Source organism: Megalops cyprinoides, chromosome 5 (assembly GCF_013368585.1).
Source record: "Megalops cyprinoides isolate fMegCyp1 chromosome 5, fMegCyp1.pri, whole genome shotgun sequence".
Lineage (NCBI taxonomy): Eukaryota > Metazoa > Chordata > Actinopteri > Elopiformes > Megalopidae > Megalops > Megalops cyprinoides.
Window position 1 is genome coordinate 22,992,589 of NC_050587.1, and position 21,300 is coordinate 23,013,888.

The window sequence follows — 21,300 nt, forward strand, 5'->3', positions numbered from 1 at the left end:
TGCTTTGCAACAGGGCTGTGATTAACAGCACCTAGGCATTTTGGCAAGGCAAATTTCTATTCTGTAGGCTGTGCACAACATGTAGTTCCCCTTCAGTAATCCATCCAGTCATGAGCTCCTTTGGCAACACTGAGATTTCTGAGGATACTGCAGCCTCTGGGAATTTGAGAGACAGGGAACCATAAGGAGAGAGAGAGGGACAGGAGGGAGAGAGAGGGAAGAGGGAGAGGGAGGGACAGAGAGTGTGTTGGGGGGGGGGGGGTGCTCGCTCTGTTGGACTCCTTCCTTCAGCTTCTGGAGTTTTCTTTGAGTGCAGCTCACATCTGTTCAACTTTAATAATTCAGGGTGCCGTCACGGGAGAGCATACACGCTGCACTGGTGATGTACCAACAGCACAGCAATGCCATTTCTCTGCTCCCGTTACAGGGTGTGTGTGTGTGTGTGTGTGTGTGTGTATGCGTGTATTTGTCTGTGTGTCTGAGTGGGAAGGTGTTATATCCACAGGGCTGAGGAACAGAGGAAGTGTGTCTGTGTGTGTGGGACAGGGTCTCTGAGGATTTCCTCCTCTTACCTAAGTTTGTTTGTTCCACCAGAATAAGAGCCAGAAATAGTGTTTTTAAAAATGTTCATTTCTATTTAAGTGCAATGTTTTTTATATCACTATTTGTTAATGTGATAAACACCTGAACATACTGTTTTTCCCCACAATTAAATATGTAACCCATTTCTGTCCTCTTCTGTCCTGTTCCGTGCTTTATAATTTATCTTTTATAATTTATCTTTCTACTGAATTACACTTGGCTTCGCTTGTGTTGAATTGTACCTCTCTTGTAAGTCGCTTTGGATAAAAGCATGTGCCAGATGAATAAATGTAAATGTAAGTGTAAATGTAAATGTATGAAGCTATGTACGTACGGACAGGTTGCAGGTTTATTTCCTTGAACTGACACTGCTGTTGCACCTTTAAGGAACCTTAGCATGCCATAGTAAATATCTGTACCCTGTAGAAATAGATAACAATTAATATCGAGTCACTGCATACGGTGGAATGAGATGTACTGAACTGTATATCTGAAGATGGGGATGCATTAAAATGGATTCACTGTACCGGTGTCTCACAGATGCACTGAATACCACACTAATCACCCAGGGCTGCAGCCAAGAAGTGTTTTCTAGTGTTATTCTGTCTTCTCAAGATCCTCAATGCATGCATTCATACACACACACGCATATGCACAGGCACACACACATGCGCAGACTGCGGCCTACAGAGCCACTGTAGATGACATGTTGAGCGGTAAATTCCTCCTGAGCTTTTCTCCCTGGGAGCGCGTGACTGCAGAAGCCTGAATCACTGTGATAAAGGAGCCTCTTCCTAATCTCTGTGTGGCACAAACACAAGTGTCAGCTCTGTCCCTCACCTCCATCAGCTCTGTCAGCTCCCTAACCCCCTTCACCCACTTCACTTCCTTCATCATCCTCATCTCTCTCACCTCCCTCACCCCTCACCCCCCTACCTCCCTCATGTCTCTCACCTCCCTCACATTACTTAGAGCTCCCCACCTCCCTATCCTCAAACCCCAGTGTCTGTTACTCCCCGGCTACACACAGCGGGTTGGGGAAAATACCGCACAAGGTGGATGCTCTGCTTGTGTCTCCTTCTTTCTTCTAATAATGATCTATAAATGGATGTCTACCTCATGTTTCACGGGATATTCAGTTAGTTTCCTTGTTCATTGAATGAGAGTGTTTAATTGAGACGCTGTGGGAGACCAACCAAGTGACTGTGAGCATTGCTCTGTGAGTGAAATTGCTGATCACCCCAATACAATGTTATAGTGAGAGTATATTAATAAGTGTTACAATGTGTACCTGTATGACAGTGAAAATGTGTTAATTACAGTGTTGCAGTGAAATTGTGTTAATAATAGTGCTACAGGGAGACAGTGTTTTAAGGACAGTGTTAATGACAGTGTTACAGTCTCTCTTTGTATCTCTTTGCAGAGCAGCCAGAGCGTTTGGAGAGTACCTGTCTCACAATCACCCTGAGAACCGAAACGGATCAGGTCAGATGACCCATGGGTTTCTCCTTTAGCTCCACCCCTACTGTGCTATTGATCCACAGTTGATCCTCATCCCTCACCTGCTGTCACTAATCTCTCCACTGTTTCTGTGTAGTCACCTGACACATCATCCCCCTCATGGTATCTCTCTCCTCCTTTGTCATCTCTCTACTTGCATTTCAGACTTTGTTTCCACTCTCATTCACAAAAGAGCTTTACTGGCAAGTCACTGTTTGTGGAAGTGTTGCCAAGGTGCGGATCTCGGAAGATAAATGGATGCCCTCTCTCTCTCTCTCTCTCTCTCTCTCTCTCTTTCTCTTTTTCTCTCTCACCCTCTTCAGATCACCTGCTGTCTGACACCTTCATTGGTCAAGACTCTGACTCCCCAGACACCATCTGTCCTGAAACCAACAACCTTCACCCGCACACCGTATCGCCTGCGCCCGCCGAGCCCAGCCTGAGTAAGCAGCAGGCTCCGCCCCCCAAGCGCCGCGTGTCACTGGAGTGTGTCCTATCGGGCGAAGAGGAGCAGCCGAAGGGTGGGGAGGGCAGCTTCCAGCCGGCGCGGGTCTACACCATAACCGGGGAGGGGGGCATGCTGGGGAGCCGGGGGAGCAAGGAGAGGCTGGAGCTGGAGGTGCTGAAGCCGGGACGGGACCCCATGCAAGCCCCCCACCCGGCTCCGGCGTCCCACCCGTCCACCCCCCCTCAGCACCACCACCACCATGCCAACCACCACCATGGCGGTCACCAGCACGGCAACCACCACCATGGCAGCCACCACCACGTCCACCACCACCACCACCACTCCCACCAGCCCTCGCAGCCCCTCCAGAGCTCCGTCAGCGCCCACAACATCCGGGGCTGGGGCGAGGGCGACGGGAAGGGGGGCTCGCGGGAGGACTGCAGCCTGGGGTGCGAAGCCTGCGGAGGAGCCCCGTCCCACAGCCAGCGCTCGCTGGACCTGGAGAGCTCCACTCGGGACACAGGCAAGCAGCACAGGAGGCTAGAGAGGATGTGCAGTGTGGACCGGGTGACGGGGGAGGAACGAGGTGAGGGGAGAGAGGGAGAGGCGCTGGAATTCGGGGAGGGGGTTGGGGGGGGGGGGGGGGGTTTGAGGGTCGGGGCTCACAAACGGGACCTGTTGGATGTGGCGTCCTCGTCTTCTGTATCTGCGACTCTCCGTCTCTCCTCCCTGTGTCTCTGTCCCGGCTGTCTCCCTCTGAGGAGAGGATTAGAAGGTGTGGCTGTCTGTCTCTCTGCCTTTCAAACATGCCCAGTTCTCCACCCTCCTCCTTCTGACATCCCCTCCTCTCCTCTCCTACTCTCCGCAGAAGAGAACATCAACAGCTGGTTCCCTAAGGAGAATATGTTCAGCTTCCAAACAGCCACCACCACCATGCAGGCGTGAGTACCCAATACACCTTAGCACCTGAAGACACAATCAGATTCCAATGCGCACATGCAGATTCCAGTGACATTTGCCATTTCATATTCACATTTGAAGAGAAATTGACACTTGTCATGACAAATTAAGTATATAAACAGCCATAAGAATTTATAACTGGAAGCAAAAAGCAACAAAAGAAAAACACTGTCATGGCTGACCACTGTGACAGATGGAAGCAGTTGAAGGAGGAGACCCTCCCCCTTGGTAATGAGTGACACACTCATTGGGCACTCAGGCGACAGCAGGCCAAAATGCTGGTGAATTGTACTGCAGAAGACACACACACTCACACACTCGCAGACTGTGCTGTCCCCACCCTGCTAGCTACTTTACTTTCCAGTCTCGTCAGGGTGGTAATTACAATATGTCCTTCAAACAAAGTGCCTTTCTCTCTCTCCCTCCCTCTCTCTCTCTTCTTCATTCACTCTCTCTCGACTCTTGGCCAAGTGTTTTTATCTCTGCCCCCTTTTGAATTCACATTGTCCTCTCTCCTCTCTCTCTGCTTTGCCTCCCTCTATTCCTTCTTCTCTGTTTTTCTTTCCCTCCCTCTCTCTCTCTCTCTCTCTCTCTCTCTCTCGGTCTCTTTCACTCACTGTTTCACTCAACCCCTCTCAGTCTTTCTGTTTGTCCAGCTGTCCCTTTATTTCCTCATGTGTTCCTGCTACTCCGAGTTTGTCAGCTTTTCTCATATCTCCCTCCCTCTCTCTTCCTGCCCTTCTGTGCCCTTTTCTCTCACTCTTTGGATGTATCTCTTTCATTCTGGCTGTATCCTTCTCCCCTTTCTCTCCTCTTCTCATATCCTAATAAAAGAAGCCTGTAGAAGTCTATTTCCTCTCTCTGTGGCTTTCTCTCTTGCGCTGTTTGTAACCAGGGTACCTAACTACTGTTTTTCTTCTCTTGCATGCCTCTTTCTCTCGAATGTGCTGCAGGATATCGTAAGTACCCACCTGTTCATGAATGTGGGGGCATCCCTGTTTCCTGCGACCTGGCTCCCCTAGACCCCCCCCCCCACCCCCGCCAAACTACCCACTATCCTTAACCTTTGACCCCCAACCTCTCCTACCCCTCGACTGAGTGTTTGAAGTTACAGTGGAAAAGTAAAAAAGTGCTCAGCGCTCACCTTGCAAAACCCCTACCCTGTGCCCTGCTATCCCCGCCCCTTCTCCACCCTATGGTAGCTGGCATAGAGTGATGAATGAACGCGGTCACTATATTGTTCAGCTGGGTTAAATGGAGGGAAACAGCCCTCGGATCACAAAGCAAGTTCCTTTAAAGCCCCACCCCTGCGCCATTTTCCCCAGTGTTAGTTAAGAGCTGCATGAGGTTGTGCTTCCTAGCGTCAGACGGCTTTCTAGTCAGCCGGTCTCACACGAAAGCGTAGGATTTTAAATCCATTCATCCTGTACTGCAACCGAGGTCTACAGGGAGAAAACAGAACACAGAGAGGGGTGGGATTATGGAGCAAATTAGGTTATATGTTAGCATCATAAGCATTTGAATGCATTTTTGTTGCTTTCGTTGTAGAATGTGTTCTGCCTTGCCGTATCCAATATCATTTCCAGCAGGCCCATCTCTGTTGCCAAGCTGAAAGGCTTTTGTGTTCGTAAAGTAAACCTACAAGGAGCACTACAAGAGTGCTGTGAGATTTGGGTGTCAACCTAGTTTATATTGTGTGTCTCTGTTTAATTAAACGTTCCGTAAGTATGTTGAATTATTGACACATTTAAATTAGGACAGAAATATTCAGTTTAACAATACCCATTAATTATTTTCTTCAGCTGTAGGGAAAATCAGATGGAATCTTGTACAAGTGTGTAGACAGTGCAAACAGAATTAGCTGATTCGGTGGTGACACACCGTTGATTTAATTTTGCATCCAGAAAGTTCATAACATGATTAAAGGTGGGGAGTTCTATCAAAAATGTTCACTGGTGCGTAACACTGATTACGAACATTAAAATAGAGGCAGGAAACAATCACGAAAAACAGCAGAAACAATTATTTCATAACAACATTAACAGAAGAGGGTGTTACTCACATTCCAGTTTAATTATACGTTTGTAAATCATTACAGTAAGTCTGGTTCAATGTTTTTAAGCACTGTTTATTTGCACAGCAGACAAAGGCAATTATCTTAGCTCACGTTTTATATGTGATCCGTTCATACATTTGTATAGATTTATTTGCCAAAGAATCCATGGTATATCAGCAGTGCTACGTCTGGGAAATCAACCCAATGTCTTCCAGTTACAACCTGAGTTCCCTGATTGCTGCACCACAGTGCTATATCCATACACACATGTTTGCAGCACACATGCACACACACACAGACATACATTAGCACCCACATGCACACATACACACACACACACACACACGCACAAACACACGCACACACACACGCACGCGCACACACAAACAAGGCATCTGCTTTGCTTTGCCTTCAGCTAGAGAGGATAAGCAGTCTGAACACTGACTGATTTGTTGATGATGATAACTTGCTTGGTCATCATGTCACAGGTCACAGATTATGGATTCGTGACAGTTGCTGTGCACAAGAAAACATAGAAAATTACTTTCTCTCTCTTTCTCTCTGTCTCTCTCGCACACACACACACACACACACACACACACACACGGACACAAATGCAAAGAGAGGAAGAGAGACACTAACTCACCTTTACACACACATACATACCCAGCTTGCATACTCACACACATGTGCACATACACACTATTTCTCTCCTTCTGCTCCACTCTGCTCCTGCATGCTATTCCTGTGTCCTGTTTGTGTTCGTGCCGTAGTCACAGCTGTGCTGTTGAGCGGTGGCTCCTGAGTGGTGCTTTTGGCTCTGGTGCTCAGTGCCTGGCGTAGGTGTCTTTCGCAGTCTGTGGTTGATAGTGCTCACCCGTCCCAGCTCTCTTTAGCTCCCGCCTAGTACTAGTCCTGTACTAACTCAGCCCGGCACCCCGCGGCTAACCCACTGACTAACCCCAACGCTCTACCCCCCCACCCCACCCTGTTAATGCTGTCACACGTCCTGGCAGGGCGTTCCGGGGCATGGCTGCGAGAAAGAGGAGGAAAAGAGAGCTGGAGTCGGCTACCATCATCCAGAGGTACCATGTCCCCTCTGTCCTGTCCTGTTTCACAACCTGCCTCTTCCCAGTAGCCAGCCCCCTTTTTTTAAGCACATGCTGGAAGCTGATGCAGTGAGAGAGGCTTAAAGGCACCGAGCATGCAGACATTACAGACAGCCATGCAAGCCTAAGGCCTGGTAACCTTCCACTGCAGATTTGTAACCTTTGGGAGTTTCTCGGTAGCGCAGTTTAGTTCGCCAGACCAGCCAGCATTAACGGCGCGGTGCCATATGTGCTGTTTGCTGCAGTGGTCTGAAAGTGCTTTATGTCTGTGTGTAGTGAGGTCATGCAGGACAACGGCAGGCAGCGAGTGGATGGATGGATGGAGGAGGAGCATGATACAGCATTTCTCACAGCTGTAAGCAGAGCGCAGCGTTATTGCGATGGCAGCTGTCGTCGTGTCCTGTACCTTAAATATGCCAGGGTCTCACTATGTGGGGACCATGTAAATCTGCACCCGATGGCGGTGGTGGTGCTCACTGTATGTCAGGAGACTGCGGTGTGGTGCAGCTGTAAATTTTGGAATGCATGAGAGAGCTTGGCAGTGTGGAAAATGTGAATGGGTGCGTACGGGCCAGAGACTGTGAGGCCACTTGACTTGCACAGACCTCTAGCTTCAGCCGGCTTTTTTTTTTTTTTACATTTTTGAAAAAATGCTATATATTAGAATATTATTTGCAATTTGTGTCATTGTACCATATTTTCTGCAGAAATAAAAAGGCTGCTTATAAAAATATAAGCACACTGGAAATGGATGTAGCTGGCATGCTGCCTAATACTGTAAATGCTTGCAGATCTTATTTTAGCCGTAACATACATTTTTTAAAACTTGCATTGTATATTTGAATACATGTCATTTTTTGTGAGGGGGAAATGGAGGTCAGACCTAGCTAGCAGGGACACAGTGGTGGTTTGTTTTCCTCCATGGTGCCTGATGGCTGCTGTGTCATACAGAGAGGTCGGAAAACAGATCAGAATACAGAGAATACACATCAGTGTTACAGACAACAAGGGGCACGTTTGTCTTGCAGTATTCATAAAAATTGGAACAAATGGCGGCAAACATTGCATATTGCCATGGCTCGGATTTACTAAACACAATACGATATGCACAGGCCATAAAGATTCACAATTGCACAGAATTATTATCTGAGCACATGGGGCCGGTTCCAGTAGGTGCTGGCTGCTGATATCAGAGGCTGATCTGTCCATAATAAAGGCAGTTCTATCCAAACCATCCTTCCCATTGATGGGATATTCTAGCTGGTGTTTGGGTTTGGGTTAGGGAAATTCCCTAGCTGCTACTTCTGTGAGCACTATTGAAAGGAATGATGCTCTTATCATCCTTTTTGTTGGGGCTTAAATTAGTTTTCTTTATTGCTAACCCTAGGGGGGGCTGTTCCATGGTTTTGGGATTGAGGTTTCGGTTAGGTAACATCTTAAACCCAAATTTCCTAAATGAACAGGACCACCTTAGGCCCGGACGGCGGCACAAGCCACCCTCATTGCCTGTCCCTTAGGATTCGGGTTAGTGTCTGGGTCGGGCACGTCACATTCACGGACAGGATTACCTTGGACAAGGTTGCCTCTTTTTTGGACAGATCTGTCTTGTCTGCAGCCGCTGCCTCGTGGCAGAATCTGACTCTGGATGCAGTCACACGAGCCGCGGGCGAGAATACACCATCTTGCGTGTGCGCGGGCCGTGGGAGGGAGGGTCAGGGAGGCCACGGCCCGGCCTAGTGATTCATGCCGGAGGAGCAGGCTATTCTCCCTGTATGAAGCTTCCCCGCTCGGAGTGATGGCTCTGACTCATCGGCCGCTGATTGCAGGGAAAGACGGGTCTTGTTTTTCTGTCCTCTCATTAGCCGATCTCCGCGGGGTCCTTCTCTGAGCGCCGGGGGGGGTTGCCACGCACCAGGATGGAGCAAAGGTGAAATGTTCATTTTGTCCGCAGCGCAGCGACTAGCAGCAGATTTGTTCAGCTGCTCGTGAAGACCGGTCGCTCCTGTTTGGAGTACGCTGGATAATTTGCCGTGGGAGCAATTCTGATGCGCTTGTGAGGCAATGCACAGTGCATCTGTAATCATGAGTTGTTTACCTTAGAATCTGAACACATTGTACCAGTGAAATTAGATTGCAGGCTTTTTCGTAGTGTCAGTCCTATTTGTGCATGGCTTTTTTAGAAGTGACTTGAGTAACTATGGACTAGAGTGTTTGCCACTCACTGTGAGAAACCCAAACAGCTACTAGAGTATGGCAAAAAATTACAATCCCACATAAAAGACATACATATTCAACTCATACATTGAATATATAATCAATGTCAAACTCATGACATTAAGTACAGGATGAATCACAAAAGCAGTACACTATTGTAAATTTCATGCATCCATTTTCTTCCTGTTTTGAATATATATAATAATGTAATTTCATAATATGCACTGTAACAAATCCATACAGTTATGTATCTTCTTGAAAGTGGCAATTAATTGATACAGTTTCTAACGCATGCAAAATGTGTCCACATGCATCAGAAGTATACGCCTTGAACTTCGGCTTGTGTGTAACGCGCAGTAGTTTTCCATAAGGTGTCTTGGTGTGGCTTGTCTGTGGGATGAAACTGCCGCATCCCTCACTTCCCAGCACGGTGGGAGAGGCTTGCGAGTCTGAGTGAAGGGGGAGCGGCAGCGATAGGGAGTGCAGTATCAAACGTGGCGCTGCGCTCGGGAGCACAGCGGCGGGAGGAATAGCCGGGCGTGGATGAATAATGCAGGACAGGTAGTGTTCCCGAACCCTATCAATTATGCCGTGCTACCACACAGGCCGCAGTTTGCCTGTTTCCTCTGTGAGGTCAGCATTCATGTAAGGTAAATGGAAAATCCCCCCCCCCCCAAAATGCCCGGCACTTCCCCACCCACACACCACAGATGTCCAGCCTCATTGTCATTGGACGCATGGTTACCAAGGTTATGAGATGCACGACTTCCAGCTGTGTAAGGAGAGAGAGCAAGAGAGAAAGACAGAGATAGAGAGAGAGGGACAGAGGGTGGGAGAAAGAAGGAGAGAGAGAAAGAGAGAAAGACAGAGAGAGTGAAAGCAGACTGGACTATGTGTGGGAGATGAAAGATGAGAGGGAAAGGATGCAGAGACAGCGTGCAGTCTTCAGCTCAGCCTCTAATATGTCTGAATCTGTAATTAACGGTAGAAAAATGCCATTTTTTAAAGATGGGGTAGTGGCATATGCATATACTAAGCAGCAAAATAAGAAAGAGTGAGAGACAGGGAGAGAATGGACAGCATACTGAAAATGAGCAGGAGATAAATCCACACGTTGCACAAGTGAAACATTGAACTTGCCCTTTTCACGTCATAGACCAAGAGAGACACTAACTAGGCAAAGAGAGGTGAGAGGCTTGTGTATTAAAATTATTTGCATTTTTATTATATATCTATGACTCATACAGAGATCAGAAATAAAAAAAGACTGCTGAATGCAGCTCTGTTCACATGTCTCAGAAGGACCTGTTCTTCAGTTGTAATGATGGTCCATTAGCCTGGTCAGATGTGTATATGATCCTTAATGGATTTCACAGCCATCAATCATGTGAGGGGGGTGAACTGACATATGGCCCCTTGTGACAGACCATGGGGGGGCGGGGGTCTTCAGTAGTGGACTGAAAGTGGCCAGGAAAATGGTCATGGCTGTCACTGAGGGGGTCGATAAGGGGCAATATTTTATTCACAATTGCGTTTAGACATTATGGAATCAATTGCATTTGCTTTTCATCTTTTGTCAGACCCTCTTATCCACAACGGCTTACAAATCACAGGCACATAAGTGTGTATACTAAGGCCACATTACATTACATTCCATTCCATTAGAGCAGACACTCTTATCCACAATTTTATCCATTTATACAACTAGATTTTAACTGAGATCATTGTGGGTTAAATACCTAGCCCAAGGGTACAGGGAATCGAACTAGCAACTTTTTGGTTAGGAGCCCTGCTCCTTGCCACTACACTACACTGCTACCCCACATAAACAACAAGCACAAGCAGAAAACTGTCAGACCATATCTGACCAAGTGTCAGTACATTACCTAGTGCTACAATACGTGGTTTACCATGCTAAGAGACACAATAATCTAAAACATCAACAACTAGTGTCAAAGTCCAGTGATACCCAAGAGTAAAAAGACAGTATTTAAGTGCTGCCACTAGGTAGAGGAGACAACGTGGGGTCTGAAGAGGTAACCAGTGGTCCTAACCTCTGTGGGACCATGCGGGGGTTGGAAAAGGCAGGGGAGGAGAGACAGGGACTCACAGCGGCCTGGCATCCTATTGAGATGTTTAAATTGTGAGTGTGCTGTGTTAGAGAAAGGACATGGGCTTCTAACCTGAAGGCTGTACGTTCGAATCCAGTGTAGGGTGCTGCGGTTGGATCCTTGAGCATGGAAGACAGTCAGAATTTCCCCAGTAAACATATCCAGTGGTTTAAATGTAAAATGTGAAAAAATCAAAGTTCCGTAAGTCGCCTATCAAAAAGTTGTCTGGTAAGCAAATGAATGAATAACTTTGCTGTCATGTTTTTGAATCTTGTGCAAGCTGTGTGAGAAGTGTCAGTTAAACATCTGTCCTGCCACCATCCATAAGCTTGCACCCACAAATGAGCTTGATCGCAGTGCTGGTGTTCAGTGCCGTCAGGTGTGGGAGATAAGCTGGGATTTAGGGATGCAAGGGAGGAGAGTCATTTATTGCCGAGTAACTTCAAACACTCATTGCCAGATTGCCAGAGCTTTACTGTAAAAATCACTGTACTGTAAAAATAAAAAAAAAACTGAATTAACCAGTCTTCTTCTCTCCCTTTACCCCTCTGTCTGTCCGATCCCGTCTTTTCACTCTCCTTTTGCCTACAATCCCATCTCACAACCTTTCTTCTTTCTTTCTTTTCTCCTACCTTCTCTCATCCCTCTCTTTCCTCTCTTTCTTTCTCTTTCTCTTTCTCTCTACCCCCTTTTTCCCCCTGCACTCTCGCTCTCTCTTTCTATCTACACAGAAATTTCCGGAAGCACCTGAGAATGGTGGGCAGCAGAAGGATGAAAGCCCAGAGTGAGTCACACCGTGTGTGTGTGTGTGTGTGTGTGTGTGTGTGCTTGCGTGTGAGTGTTCCCATGTTCAGCGCCATTTGTGTGTGTTCCGCATGCTCGTGGCTTTGTTGCACGGTAGTGTCTGTTTATCTGTGTTTGGCATGTGCATGTGTGTGTGCGTCTTGCGTCCTTAGAGATGTGGGAAGCAGGAGGAAGCAGTCACGGTGTGAGTACAGAATCCTCCATGTGCCTCAGAGGAGGTCCCCTGAGACGGAGTGGGGACAGCATCGTCATCGCCCTATTGTTCCAGATTCTCGCCCACTACTCCCCGTGCATATCTGATACCGAGAGGAGAGCACTCTCATGGGAAGGGACTGAGTCTCAGTATGTCTGTGTGCGTATGTTTCTGTGTGTGTAGGAGCAGCATATGTGCGTGTGCATGTGTGTGGCAGCAACGTATGTGTGTATAGGAGCAGTGTGTGTGTGTGTGTGTGTGTGTGTGTGTGTCTGTGTGTGTGTGTGTCTGTGTGTGTGTGTGTCTGCAGTGGCAGTATCTGTGTGTATGTGTAGGAGCAGTGTGTGTATATGTGTGCTTGCAGGAGCAGTGTATATGGGCATGTGTGTGTAATGGCTGTGTGTGTGTATGTGTATAGCAGCAGCGTGTGTGTTTGTGTGTGTGTATGTAGCAGCAGTGTGTGTGTGTCTGTGTTTGAATATCAATCATTTTACACAGCTTAACTATTCTATGTGGAAAATCTTCCCAACGTGCCAATTGTATGGCAGATTAAGGCAGAATACCAGTATCTTCATACCCGAATAAGCCACTAATTCAGAATCAATGCAATATATATGGAGTGTGTGTGTATGTGTGTGTGCGTGTCTGTGTAGGCACAGTGTGTGCATGTGTGTAGCAGCCATGTGTGTGTGTGTGTGTGAGAGAGAGAGAGAGAGAGAGAGAGAGAGAGAGCACGCGCGTGTGTGCGTGTGTGTGTGTGTGTGTGTGTGTGCATGTGTGTATGTATATATGTGTGTGTGAGGTGGAGCAGTGTGCAGGTGTGTGTGTGTGTGTGTGTGTGTGTGTGTGAGAGAGAGAGAGAGAGAGCACACGCGTGTGTGTGTGTGTGTGTGCATGTGTGTATGTATATATGTGTGTGTGAGGTGGAGCAGTGTGCAGGTGTGTGTGTGTGTGTGTGTGTGTGTGTATGAATGTGTGTGAGTGTAGCAGCAGTGTGCCTGCAGGAGCACTGTGTGTATGACCCTCTCTCCCCCCCTCACCTCCACCAGCATTTGCAGACCGCAGAGGGAAGAGCTTCAGCCGCTCTTGGAGTGACCCCACCCCCATCAAGCCTGACTCTCTACACGACTCCAGAGACAGTGAGTTCAAACACACACACAAACACACACACACGCACACACACCTGCACACTGCTCCACCTCACACACACATATATACACATACCTGCACTGTACCCCACCACACACACACACACACACACACAGACACACACACACACACCTGCACACTGCTCCACCTCACACACACATATATACACATACCTGCACTGTACCCCACCACACACACACACACACACACACACACACACACACACACACACACACCTGCACAATGTTCCATCTCATACACAAACACTTGCACTCACACACACGCACACATATGCACACACACACTCCTACAACCACATATGCATACAAACATAGACACATACACAAATGTGTGCACATGAATAGATATTCAGATAACAGATACGCTACAAGCATCCATATATTGCTGAAACACAGACCCTGTACATACTGTACTCACACATGAGGACAGAATAGAATGAGAATGACCATTATAGATATACAGGTACACACACACACACACTAGACACCCTGTTACAGACATGCAAATAGCACACTGATGCAGGCACACAACTACCTTGCAGGTTGAGTATTTGAGACATGGAAGTAAATGGAGATGTTGGCGCATATACACCAGATGTGTCACCTGACCTGTTTTCCTACTCTAAAGCGCAGTATCACAAAGAATGCGTGATGCTGACCCTGTCTATCTGTCTCCTTCTGACTGTGATTCTGTCTCCGACACTATGACACTCTGTCTTTCTCTCTCTCTGTGAGTATCAGTCTCTCCCGCGGATCAGTGTATTTGTGCGTGTTTGTGCATGTGGGTTTGTCTCTGCGTATCGCAGTGTTTGTGTTTGTATATGTGTTCGTAGTAGTGTTCTCTCATCTCCATGCAGCATCTCTGTGTGTCTGATGTTGCTCTGTAGTAGTGTTTCTGGTGTAATGTGAGTGATGGTGTCCATGAACGGGAGTGTGGTTCTTTGTGCTCTTTTTCCTATATATCAATGTTTTTGTTTTTTTTTCTCTCTCTGTAGTAGCAAGCTGTTTGTATCCTGAGTGTTTCTAATTCTGCCTCACCTTGCTTTCTCGAGTCTTTTGACACCTCCTTCTGCATTCCTTTGCCTGTCTAATTTCAGCTTTCCCTCATTGTATTCTGTCATTCATCCTTTTTTCTTTCCCCCCGTCTTCTGTTCTTCATTGGCTGCATGCTCTGCATTCCTCTCCGTGCATCTCCTTCTTTTGCCCCTCCCTCTACGTTCCCCTCCGTCTCCCTGACTGGCTCCCTGCCTTTTACATCATCATCGCTTCCACTTCTTCATTCCCTCCTGCCTGCTCCTCTCCATGTCCCTCCCTCTTTTATGTTAAACCCCCGCCCCCAACTGTTATGATGTTTTCCTGCCGCCCTCTTTTTACCAACCCCTCCCTCACTCTTGTTGCTCACTCCTCCCTCCTTCTCACTGCCCCTCCCTTTTACTTGCTAACCCCTCCCTGTGTCTCCCTGTGGCTGGCTGTGGCAGGTGGGGACTTGCAGGCATCCTGTGGGACTCTGGATGAGGGGGTGTGTGATGATCCGATGGACTGGGAGGAAGAGAGGGAGATGGAGAGATTAGCCTGTGAGGGAGACGACTTCATCCCCCCCAAAATCATGGTGAGACACACCGGCAGGCTCCGTGTGATATCCATGTACTGACACACACAATAACCCTATGTAAACACACAAGTCTTAAGAAAACCCCCTACGGCCCAATATGTGAGTACCTGTTGCATCCCTGGGAGTACAGAGAGTGTACATGACAATAGTAATTTTCATTTAAATTAACTCATCTTTGGTGATTTCTCATCCTTCAAATGGTTAACCGTCTCTGTTTATAAACAAAGAGACGAAAAGAGTCTTCAGCACTCTGTCATTGCTCATCGGCCCCCCTGAACCAAATCCGTCACGTTTATCTGAGTTTGCAGACTTCCTATCCTTGATAGTGCTGAAGTGTCACAGGATGTTTGTACTTGTTGATATTAATATTCATGTTGATATTCTCTCAGATTCATATGCTAATAGGTTGTTTAATTTGAAAGAATCATTCGGCTTTGTTCAACGTGTCAGAGCCAATTCATTCCCATGGTTAAACTCCCGATCTTCTCATGGCCCATGGAGACTCTCAATAGTTTTTAGTAAAGAAGGATCTCACAGTTTTAATCTGTTGCTACCTGTCTCTGTCTTCATTCTTGCAATATTACATCATCCTTTTCAGCCAGCTCCATTAGGGTAGTACACACCTGAAGAACTGGTTGACTCTGACTTTGTAATCTAACTCCAGACTCTGTTTCGCCAGAAAGGGTAAAACCATTGTCTACCAAGAGAAATACCCTGTGGATAACTGAAAATATTAGGCAAATCAAGAGAGAGTGTAGGAAAGCTGAAATAAAACAGAAGGCCCCCTAATTTACACTCTAGTTATTACTTATCAAAGACCCTTATGCTAAAATATAAAGGTATAAAAGCTGCAGACATTAACAACTAATCCACTGACATCATATGACTTTTGACATGAACAGCTATATACATTGTTTGAAAACAGGTGATGAGTTGACTGAAACTGTGATACATATGGATCCTGCACCTTTTTCTCTTGATGACATACCCACAAAACTGTTGAAACAATTGTTCAGAACTGCATGCAGTAATATTCTTCCGATCATTAATTGCGCTCATGCCACTGGAACTGCTCCTAGCTGCTAATTAAGAAATCTAACCTTGACACTTCTGTTTTCAGTAGTTATGGGCTCATTTCTAAACTATTTCTTCTTATTAAAGTTTTTGAGAGGATTGTTTTAAGCAGTTAATTCATTTTTGAGAGGATTGTTTTAAGCAGTTAATTCAAAAGTTCTCTTGGGCTTTTGCTGAGAGGAAAGTAACTGAAATCACACTTGTCAGTGTAGCCAGTGACCTGTTAATGAGAGTTGACTCAAACAAATGCTCTCTTTTAGTCTTTTAGCATTTAATGACCTCAGTGCAGTGTTAGATACTGTTTATCAAGTTATTTTAATCAATCACCTACTTGTTGAAACTATACTGTGTTGGTTCTGTTCTCTGTTCTATAGGTAGGCAGTTTTTAGTGTGAGTTTAGGGTCAGAATATATATCCTCTACTGCTCCATTACCTGTGGGGTCCCCCAGGGTTCAATATTAGGGCCAGTCTCATTCTCAGTTTTTTTTTTTTTTTTGTTTCAGCTTCAACTTGGCCATATTATCAGTAAGCATAACATCATATTTCACTTTTATGCAGATGATACACAGTTGTGTTCTTCAGTCAGCCTTGATCATAGGAGTAAAACATTGGCTCTCCAAATTTGCCTTTCTAATATTAAACAAATACATTGAATGTTTTAGAATTTCCTTCCACTGAATTCTGATGAAACAGAAGTTCTGCTACTGGGTTGCGGATCAGATCTGATTCACTGAAAAATGAACAATTTAATCCCCAATGTAAAACCTGAGAAGAAGAGCTCATATCTTATCTTTGACTCAAGTTTGGGCTTTGAACAACATGTTAAGAGGGTATCTCAGGCATGCTAGTACCAGTTAAGAAATACAGAAATTTACAGAATAAGATCTTTCTTATCCTTTAAGGAACCTGAGAAAGTCGTCCATTCATTCATATCTCCTGATTTAGACTACTGCAATGCCCCGTGAGTCTAAATGCCCCAGCATTGTTCTGACTGCAATTAGTGCAAAATGCTGCAGCAAGACTCTTAACAAGCAAAAGGACACGTATTACCCTGAGTTTATTCTCTCTTTATTTTGACTACCAGTTGCTGTTAGAGTTGATTTTAAGCTTCTATTCACCAGTTTTAAGGATTTGAGTGGTCTAGTTCCTGATTACATTATCCAGTTACTAAACACCTATGAACCTCAGTGGGTTCTCATTATATAATCATTAGATAAGGGTTTTCTCTCTGTGCGTAAATGTCAAAAGACAAAATGTCACCTTACCTCCTCTCCACAGGTCCCAAAGCTATGGAACTCTTTGCCAGAGAGCATCAGGGCTGCACAGACCATTTCTACTTTCAAGTTGCTTATAAAAACTTGGTTTTAACCTATTTTAATAGTATTTATTTTATTCACTCTTATTATTTTAGTTTATGTTTTACACCTGCACAATGTGACTTTACTGTGGTTGTTTTTATTTTAACATTTGTTTTTATTTTTCTTTGTTGGAAAACCCTGTGATTGCTTAGTATGAAAAAAGTACTATATGAATAAAGTTTACTATTGTTCTCATTATGATGTCCTGTGCTATCACTTAAAATTTTATACAGAAAGTTATCAGCGTGACTTGTGGAAAGATATGACATCTTCTCTTTTCCCCTCTCTCTCCCTCAGCTGATCTCCTCCAAGGTACCCAAAGCGGAGTACATTCCCAACATCATCCGCAGAGATGATCCATCCATCATCCCCATCCTATATGTGAGTCTAATGACACAACCGCACAATATCCTTTACACATTATACCACATCCTGTGTGCAGCATAGCACACACAATTCAGCACCCTGTACACAACATACCACATACAATGCAACACTCTGTACACAGCATAGGACACGCATTGCAATATCCTGTACACACTCTAATAGAACATACTGTACTACAGAAATTTCAACACCTTGCACACAGAATATGGAATGCATTTACACCTTGGGCATGTTCTAATACAGCATGCCATGTGCATTTAAAACACCCTGTGCAAACTGTAAAAAAATCACACCTCACACATTTAAACCCTGTATATGCTCTAACACAACATGTCATACACACTTAAAATACCTTTTACACACTCTCATTTAATGGACCACCTATATTATCTTACACATTATCTTAAATGACACACTTACACAACATTCTCTTTCGGCTGCATTACAAGATAAAACTCACATTTACTACTCCCTCAATGGACTACCTTATCGCCACAGAGCTCAACACACGCCACCATTCCAATCTATACACAAGGAATCCCACTGCGCTGTGCTGAAGGTCATCTCTGCTGGCTCTGAGCGGACTCCCTGGTAAAAGTGCACTGTGGGAATGCCCAGTGTTAGCTGAGATTACTCACGGTGAGTGACTGCCGTGCTTAAACTGCGAGCACTTCATTGATCAGCTCTCACCTCTCTCCTCCCTCTCCCCCTCCCGGCCCCTCTTCTGCAGGACCACGAACATGCCACCTTCGAAGACATTCTCGGTAGGTGATGGGTGGACGTCCCCTCTGTGCTGTGGTTTTTGGATGGCCTCTCACAGTGTGGCATAGGCCTTCTGACACGTGTTCTTTCATTATCCGTTTTATCTTGTTCTAATTCTCTCATTCTTTCTGCCTTTATTCTCTCTTTCTCCACAGAGGAGATTGAGAAAAAGCTCACAGCCTACAGGAAGGGCTGCAGGATTTGGAGAATGCTCATCTTCTGCCAGGTGAGGGAGAGGCAGCATCTTCTGTGTGTGTGTGTGTGTGTGTGTGTGTGTGTGTGTGTGTGTGTGTGTGTGTGTGTGTGTGTGTGTGTGTGTGTGTGTGTGTGTGTGTATGTGCGCGAGTGTGTGTGCGTGAGTGTGTGTGTGTGAGTGTATGTATGTGTGTGTGAGTGAGTGTGTGTGTGTGTGTGTGTGTGTGTGTGTGTGTGTGTGTGAGAGTATGTATGTGTGTGTGTGTGTGCGTGTGTGTGTGTGAGTGTGAGTGTGAGTGTGTGTGTGTGTGTGCGTGAGTGTGTGTGAGTGTATGTATGTGTGTGTGAGTGAGTGAGTGTGTGTGTGTGTGTGAGTGTGAGTGTGTGTGTGTGTGTGCGTGAGTGTGTGTGTGTGAGTGTATGTATGTGTGTGTGTGTGAGTGTGTGTGTGTGTGTGTGTGTGTGTGTGTGTGTGTGTGTGTGTGTGTGTGTGTGTGTGTGTGTGATGTGTTGGTATGCATGTGTTCTTATCCGTGTTCTTCTCTCCCTCAGGGAGGCCCAGGTCACCTGTACCTGCTGAAGAACAAGGTGGCCACTTTTGCCAAGGTGGAGAAGGAGGAGGACATGAGCCAGTGAGTGACATCATCAGTGCGGCAGCATCTGCTCCTGTCTTTGTCAACACTGTTATACACTGTTATAAGCAGTAGCACTAAGCTCTGTTTGTGTGTGTGTGTGTATGTGTAGGTTCTGGAGAAGACTGAGCAGGTTTATGAGTAAAGTGAACCCTGAGCCCAACCTTATCCATATCATGGGCTGCTACGTCCTGGGCAACCCTAATGGAGAAAAGGTACAACACACTACACTTGAGCGGCACATTCCCTCCACAACCTCCACACAGCCTTGTACTATGTATTATGCATTACACATCAGCTACACATCTCTGCACACATATATTACACTGTAACTACATAATACCTACACGTGCATTGCACACACTCTGCGCACCTATACACACTCCCTACAGACATGTAACACCCACATACACACTCATAACTCTGGAGCTACACACTCTTTGCATGCAGTTGTTCAAATATCATTTCTGCCCCTCCAGAATGTGTGGGCCGTTTTGTGTGGCTGGTTTTTAAGAACTCGGCTGCAGCGGAGGGAGGGGAGAACGCTGAGTGTCTCCTTTGAAGTGCTTAGCCATTCTCCCCTGACTACCTGAGTCTCCCCATTACCTCAGCCTCAGCCATGCTGCTATTTATAGCTGTGCTGCTTCAGCCAGACGCGCTCAGCTCAATGGCAGGATCTCCTTGACTGCCACATCCTCCTAGGATAAAACACTCACTGCCGCACTCTCTCTCCCCCCGCCCCTGGTCACTCCCTAGTGTCTCCGCCCAGTGTCTGTGAGCCAACCCGGACAGCGGAGTGGGACCGCATGTCGGCCGAAGCAGATCCCCTGCTCTTATTTACAGCAGGCCTGCTGAAAATACACACTGCTGCAGACATTCGTGACATCCACACCAATGCGGACTCAGGCGCCAGGGAGTGAAGCAACACTATGGGCTTTGGAAAGTGTCCCACTCTGACAAAGATCCTGAGGGTAACAGAGATCAGTGAGCGCTCGAAGCAAACGCCTTATCCACTGAGCTTCTCGGGAGCAGGTCTCCTGCGCTGATAGATTCTCAGATTTTCTATGTCACCACATGCCATCCCATTGTCTCTCAGTCTGTGTAGCCTAGTCCGAGTAAATTGCCATCCAGTTCTAACTGCTACGCTACAGTGCCTCAACCTTATGTGGCAACCTGTTATAAATGCATAAACATATTTCTTTACAGTCACCACCCACTATGTATGAACCCACCAACTTTTTTATAGCATCGCTTTCTGTGCTCTGGTTGGTGTCAGCTTGGCAGCAGTGGCCTTGCTTGTAGTGTAATTTGAATGTAGTGTGGCAATTATTTGTTCGCTTTGAACGTGCTATGAAACCTAGCTAGCGGTTGTTGCAATATTCATCAAGAGATGAATTATTAATAAATATTTCTCTTGAGTAATAACAGGCATGATGGCATTGGTTTATGGCGCTCTTTATCCACTCTCAGTTGTCGGAGCAGTTTATGAATATGCATAGAATTGCATAATGATAAAGTGTCCCATCATTTTTACTGCCAGCTGAACTTCATTGTGAATATGCAGGCAGTAGTCCAGGGCTACACAGTCCTGATGGAGGTGATGAGGTATTTATGTAGGATTTTGCTTCTCCCTATGCGATTCGTGTAGGCAGTACTTCCCTTGGAAATGTACTCTCAAAATCTGTCACTGAAGCTGTTTGCAGCCTTTTTTCGTCCCCCTGGTCGTCCACATCTCGGAGAAGCATGTGGCTTATTGAGGGCGTGAGGAATCAGCTCAGAATTATCCATGCCTTTAAAGTGTGCTCGTCCTGCAGAAGTGAGGAACGCGGGCGCTGATTAATGGGAGGTCTGGCTTATCGTTTCCCAACAGCTGTTCCTCAAGCTGAAGAACCTGATGAGGCCGTACTCTGTCACGTTTGAATCTCCGCTGGAGCTGTCTGCACAGGGTGAGAGCGTCTGCATGCAGATACACACGTTTATGCATACATACATACATAGACATACACGTACACACACTTACACATACACACACACACACACGTTTTTGTCACCTGTACACCACAAACATATTGATTGGCAGCTGTGACAGCACTCCCCTCCAGGACTTTTATTGATTGAGTTTTTGAATCATTCC

General features: G+C 46.2%; 1 protein-coding gene across 2 annotated transcripts in view; it reads left to right on the forward strand.

Moving 5' to 3' along the window:
- Positions 1 to 21,300, forward strand: part of LOC118777795 (NMDA receptor synaptonuclear signaling and neuronal migration factor) — a 30,576-nt gene that overhangs the window by 8,036 nt on the left and 1,240 nt on the right. The window contains exons 2-15 of one of the 2 annotated variants that reach the window (XM_036528956.1): positions 2,006 to 2,067; positions 2,406 to 3,116; positions 3,399 to 3,471; positions 4,444 to 4,449; positions 6,563 to 6,631; positions 11,712 to 11,764; positions 13,027 to 13,116; positions 14,625 to 14,755; positions 17,488 to 17,571; positions 18,308 to 18,341; positions 18,495 to 18,565; positions 19,087 to 19,166; positions 19,279 to 19,381; positions 21,037 to 21,112. In XM_036528956.1, coding sequence (XP_036384849.1) covers positions 2,006 to 2,067; positions 2,406 to 3,116; positions 3,399 to 3,471; positions 4,444 to 4,449; positions 6,563 to 6,631; positions 11,712 to 11,764; positions 13,027 to 13,116; positions 14,625 to 14,755; positions 17,488 to 17,571; positions 18,308 to 18,341; positions 18,495 to 18,565; positions 19,087 to 19,166; positions 19,279 to 19,381; positions 21,037 to 21,112 — 1,643 coding nt within the window. The remainder of the gene's footprint in view (positions 1 to 2,005; positions 2,068 to 2,405; positions 3,117 to 3,398; positions 3,472 to 4,443; positions 4,450 to 6,562; positions 6,632 to 11,711; positions 11,765 to 13,026; positions 13,117 to 14,624; positions 14,756 to 17,487; positions 17,572 to 18,307; positions 18,342 to 18,494; positions 18,566 to 19,086; positions 19,167 to 19,278; positions 19,382 to 21,036; positions 21,113 to 21,300) is intronic. The other variant, XM_036528957.1, reaches the window with a different exon arrangement.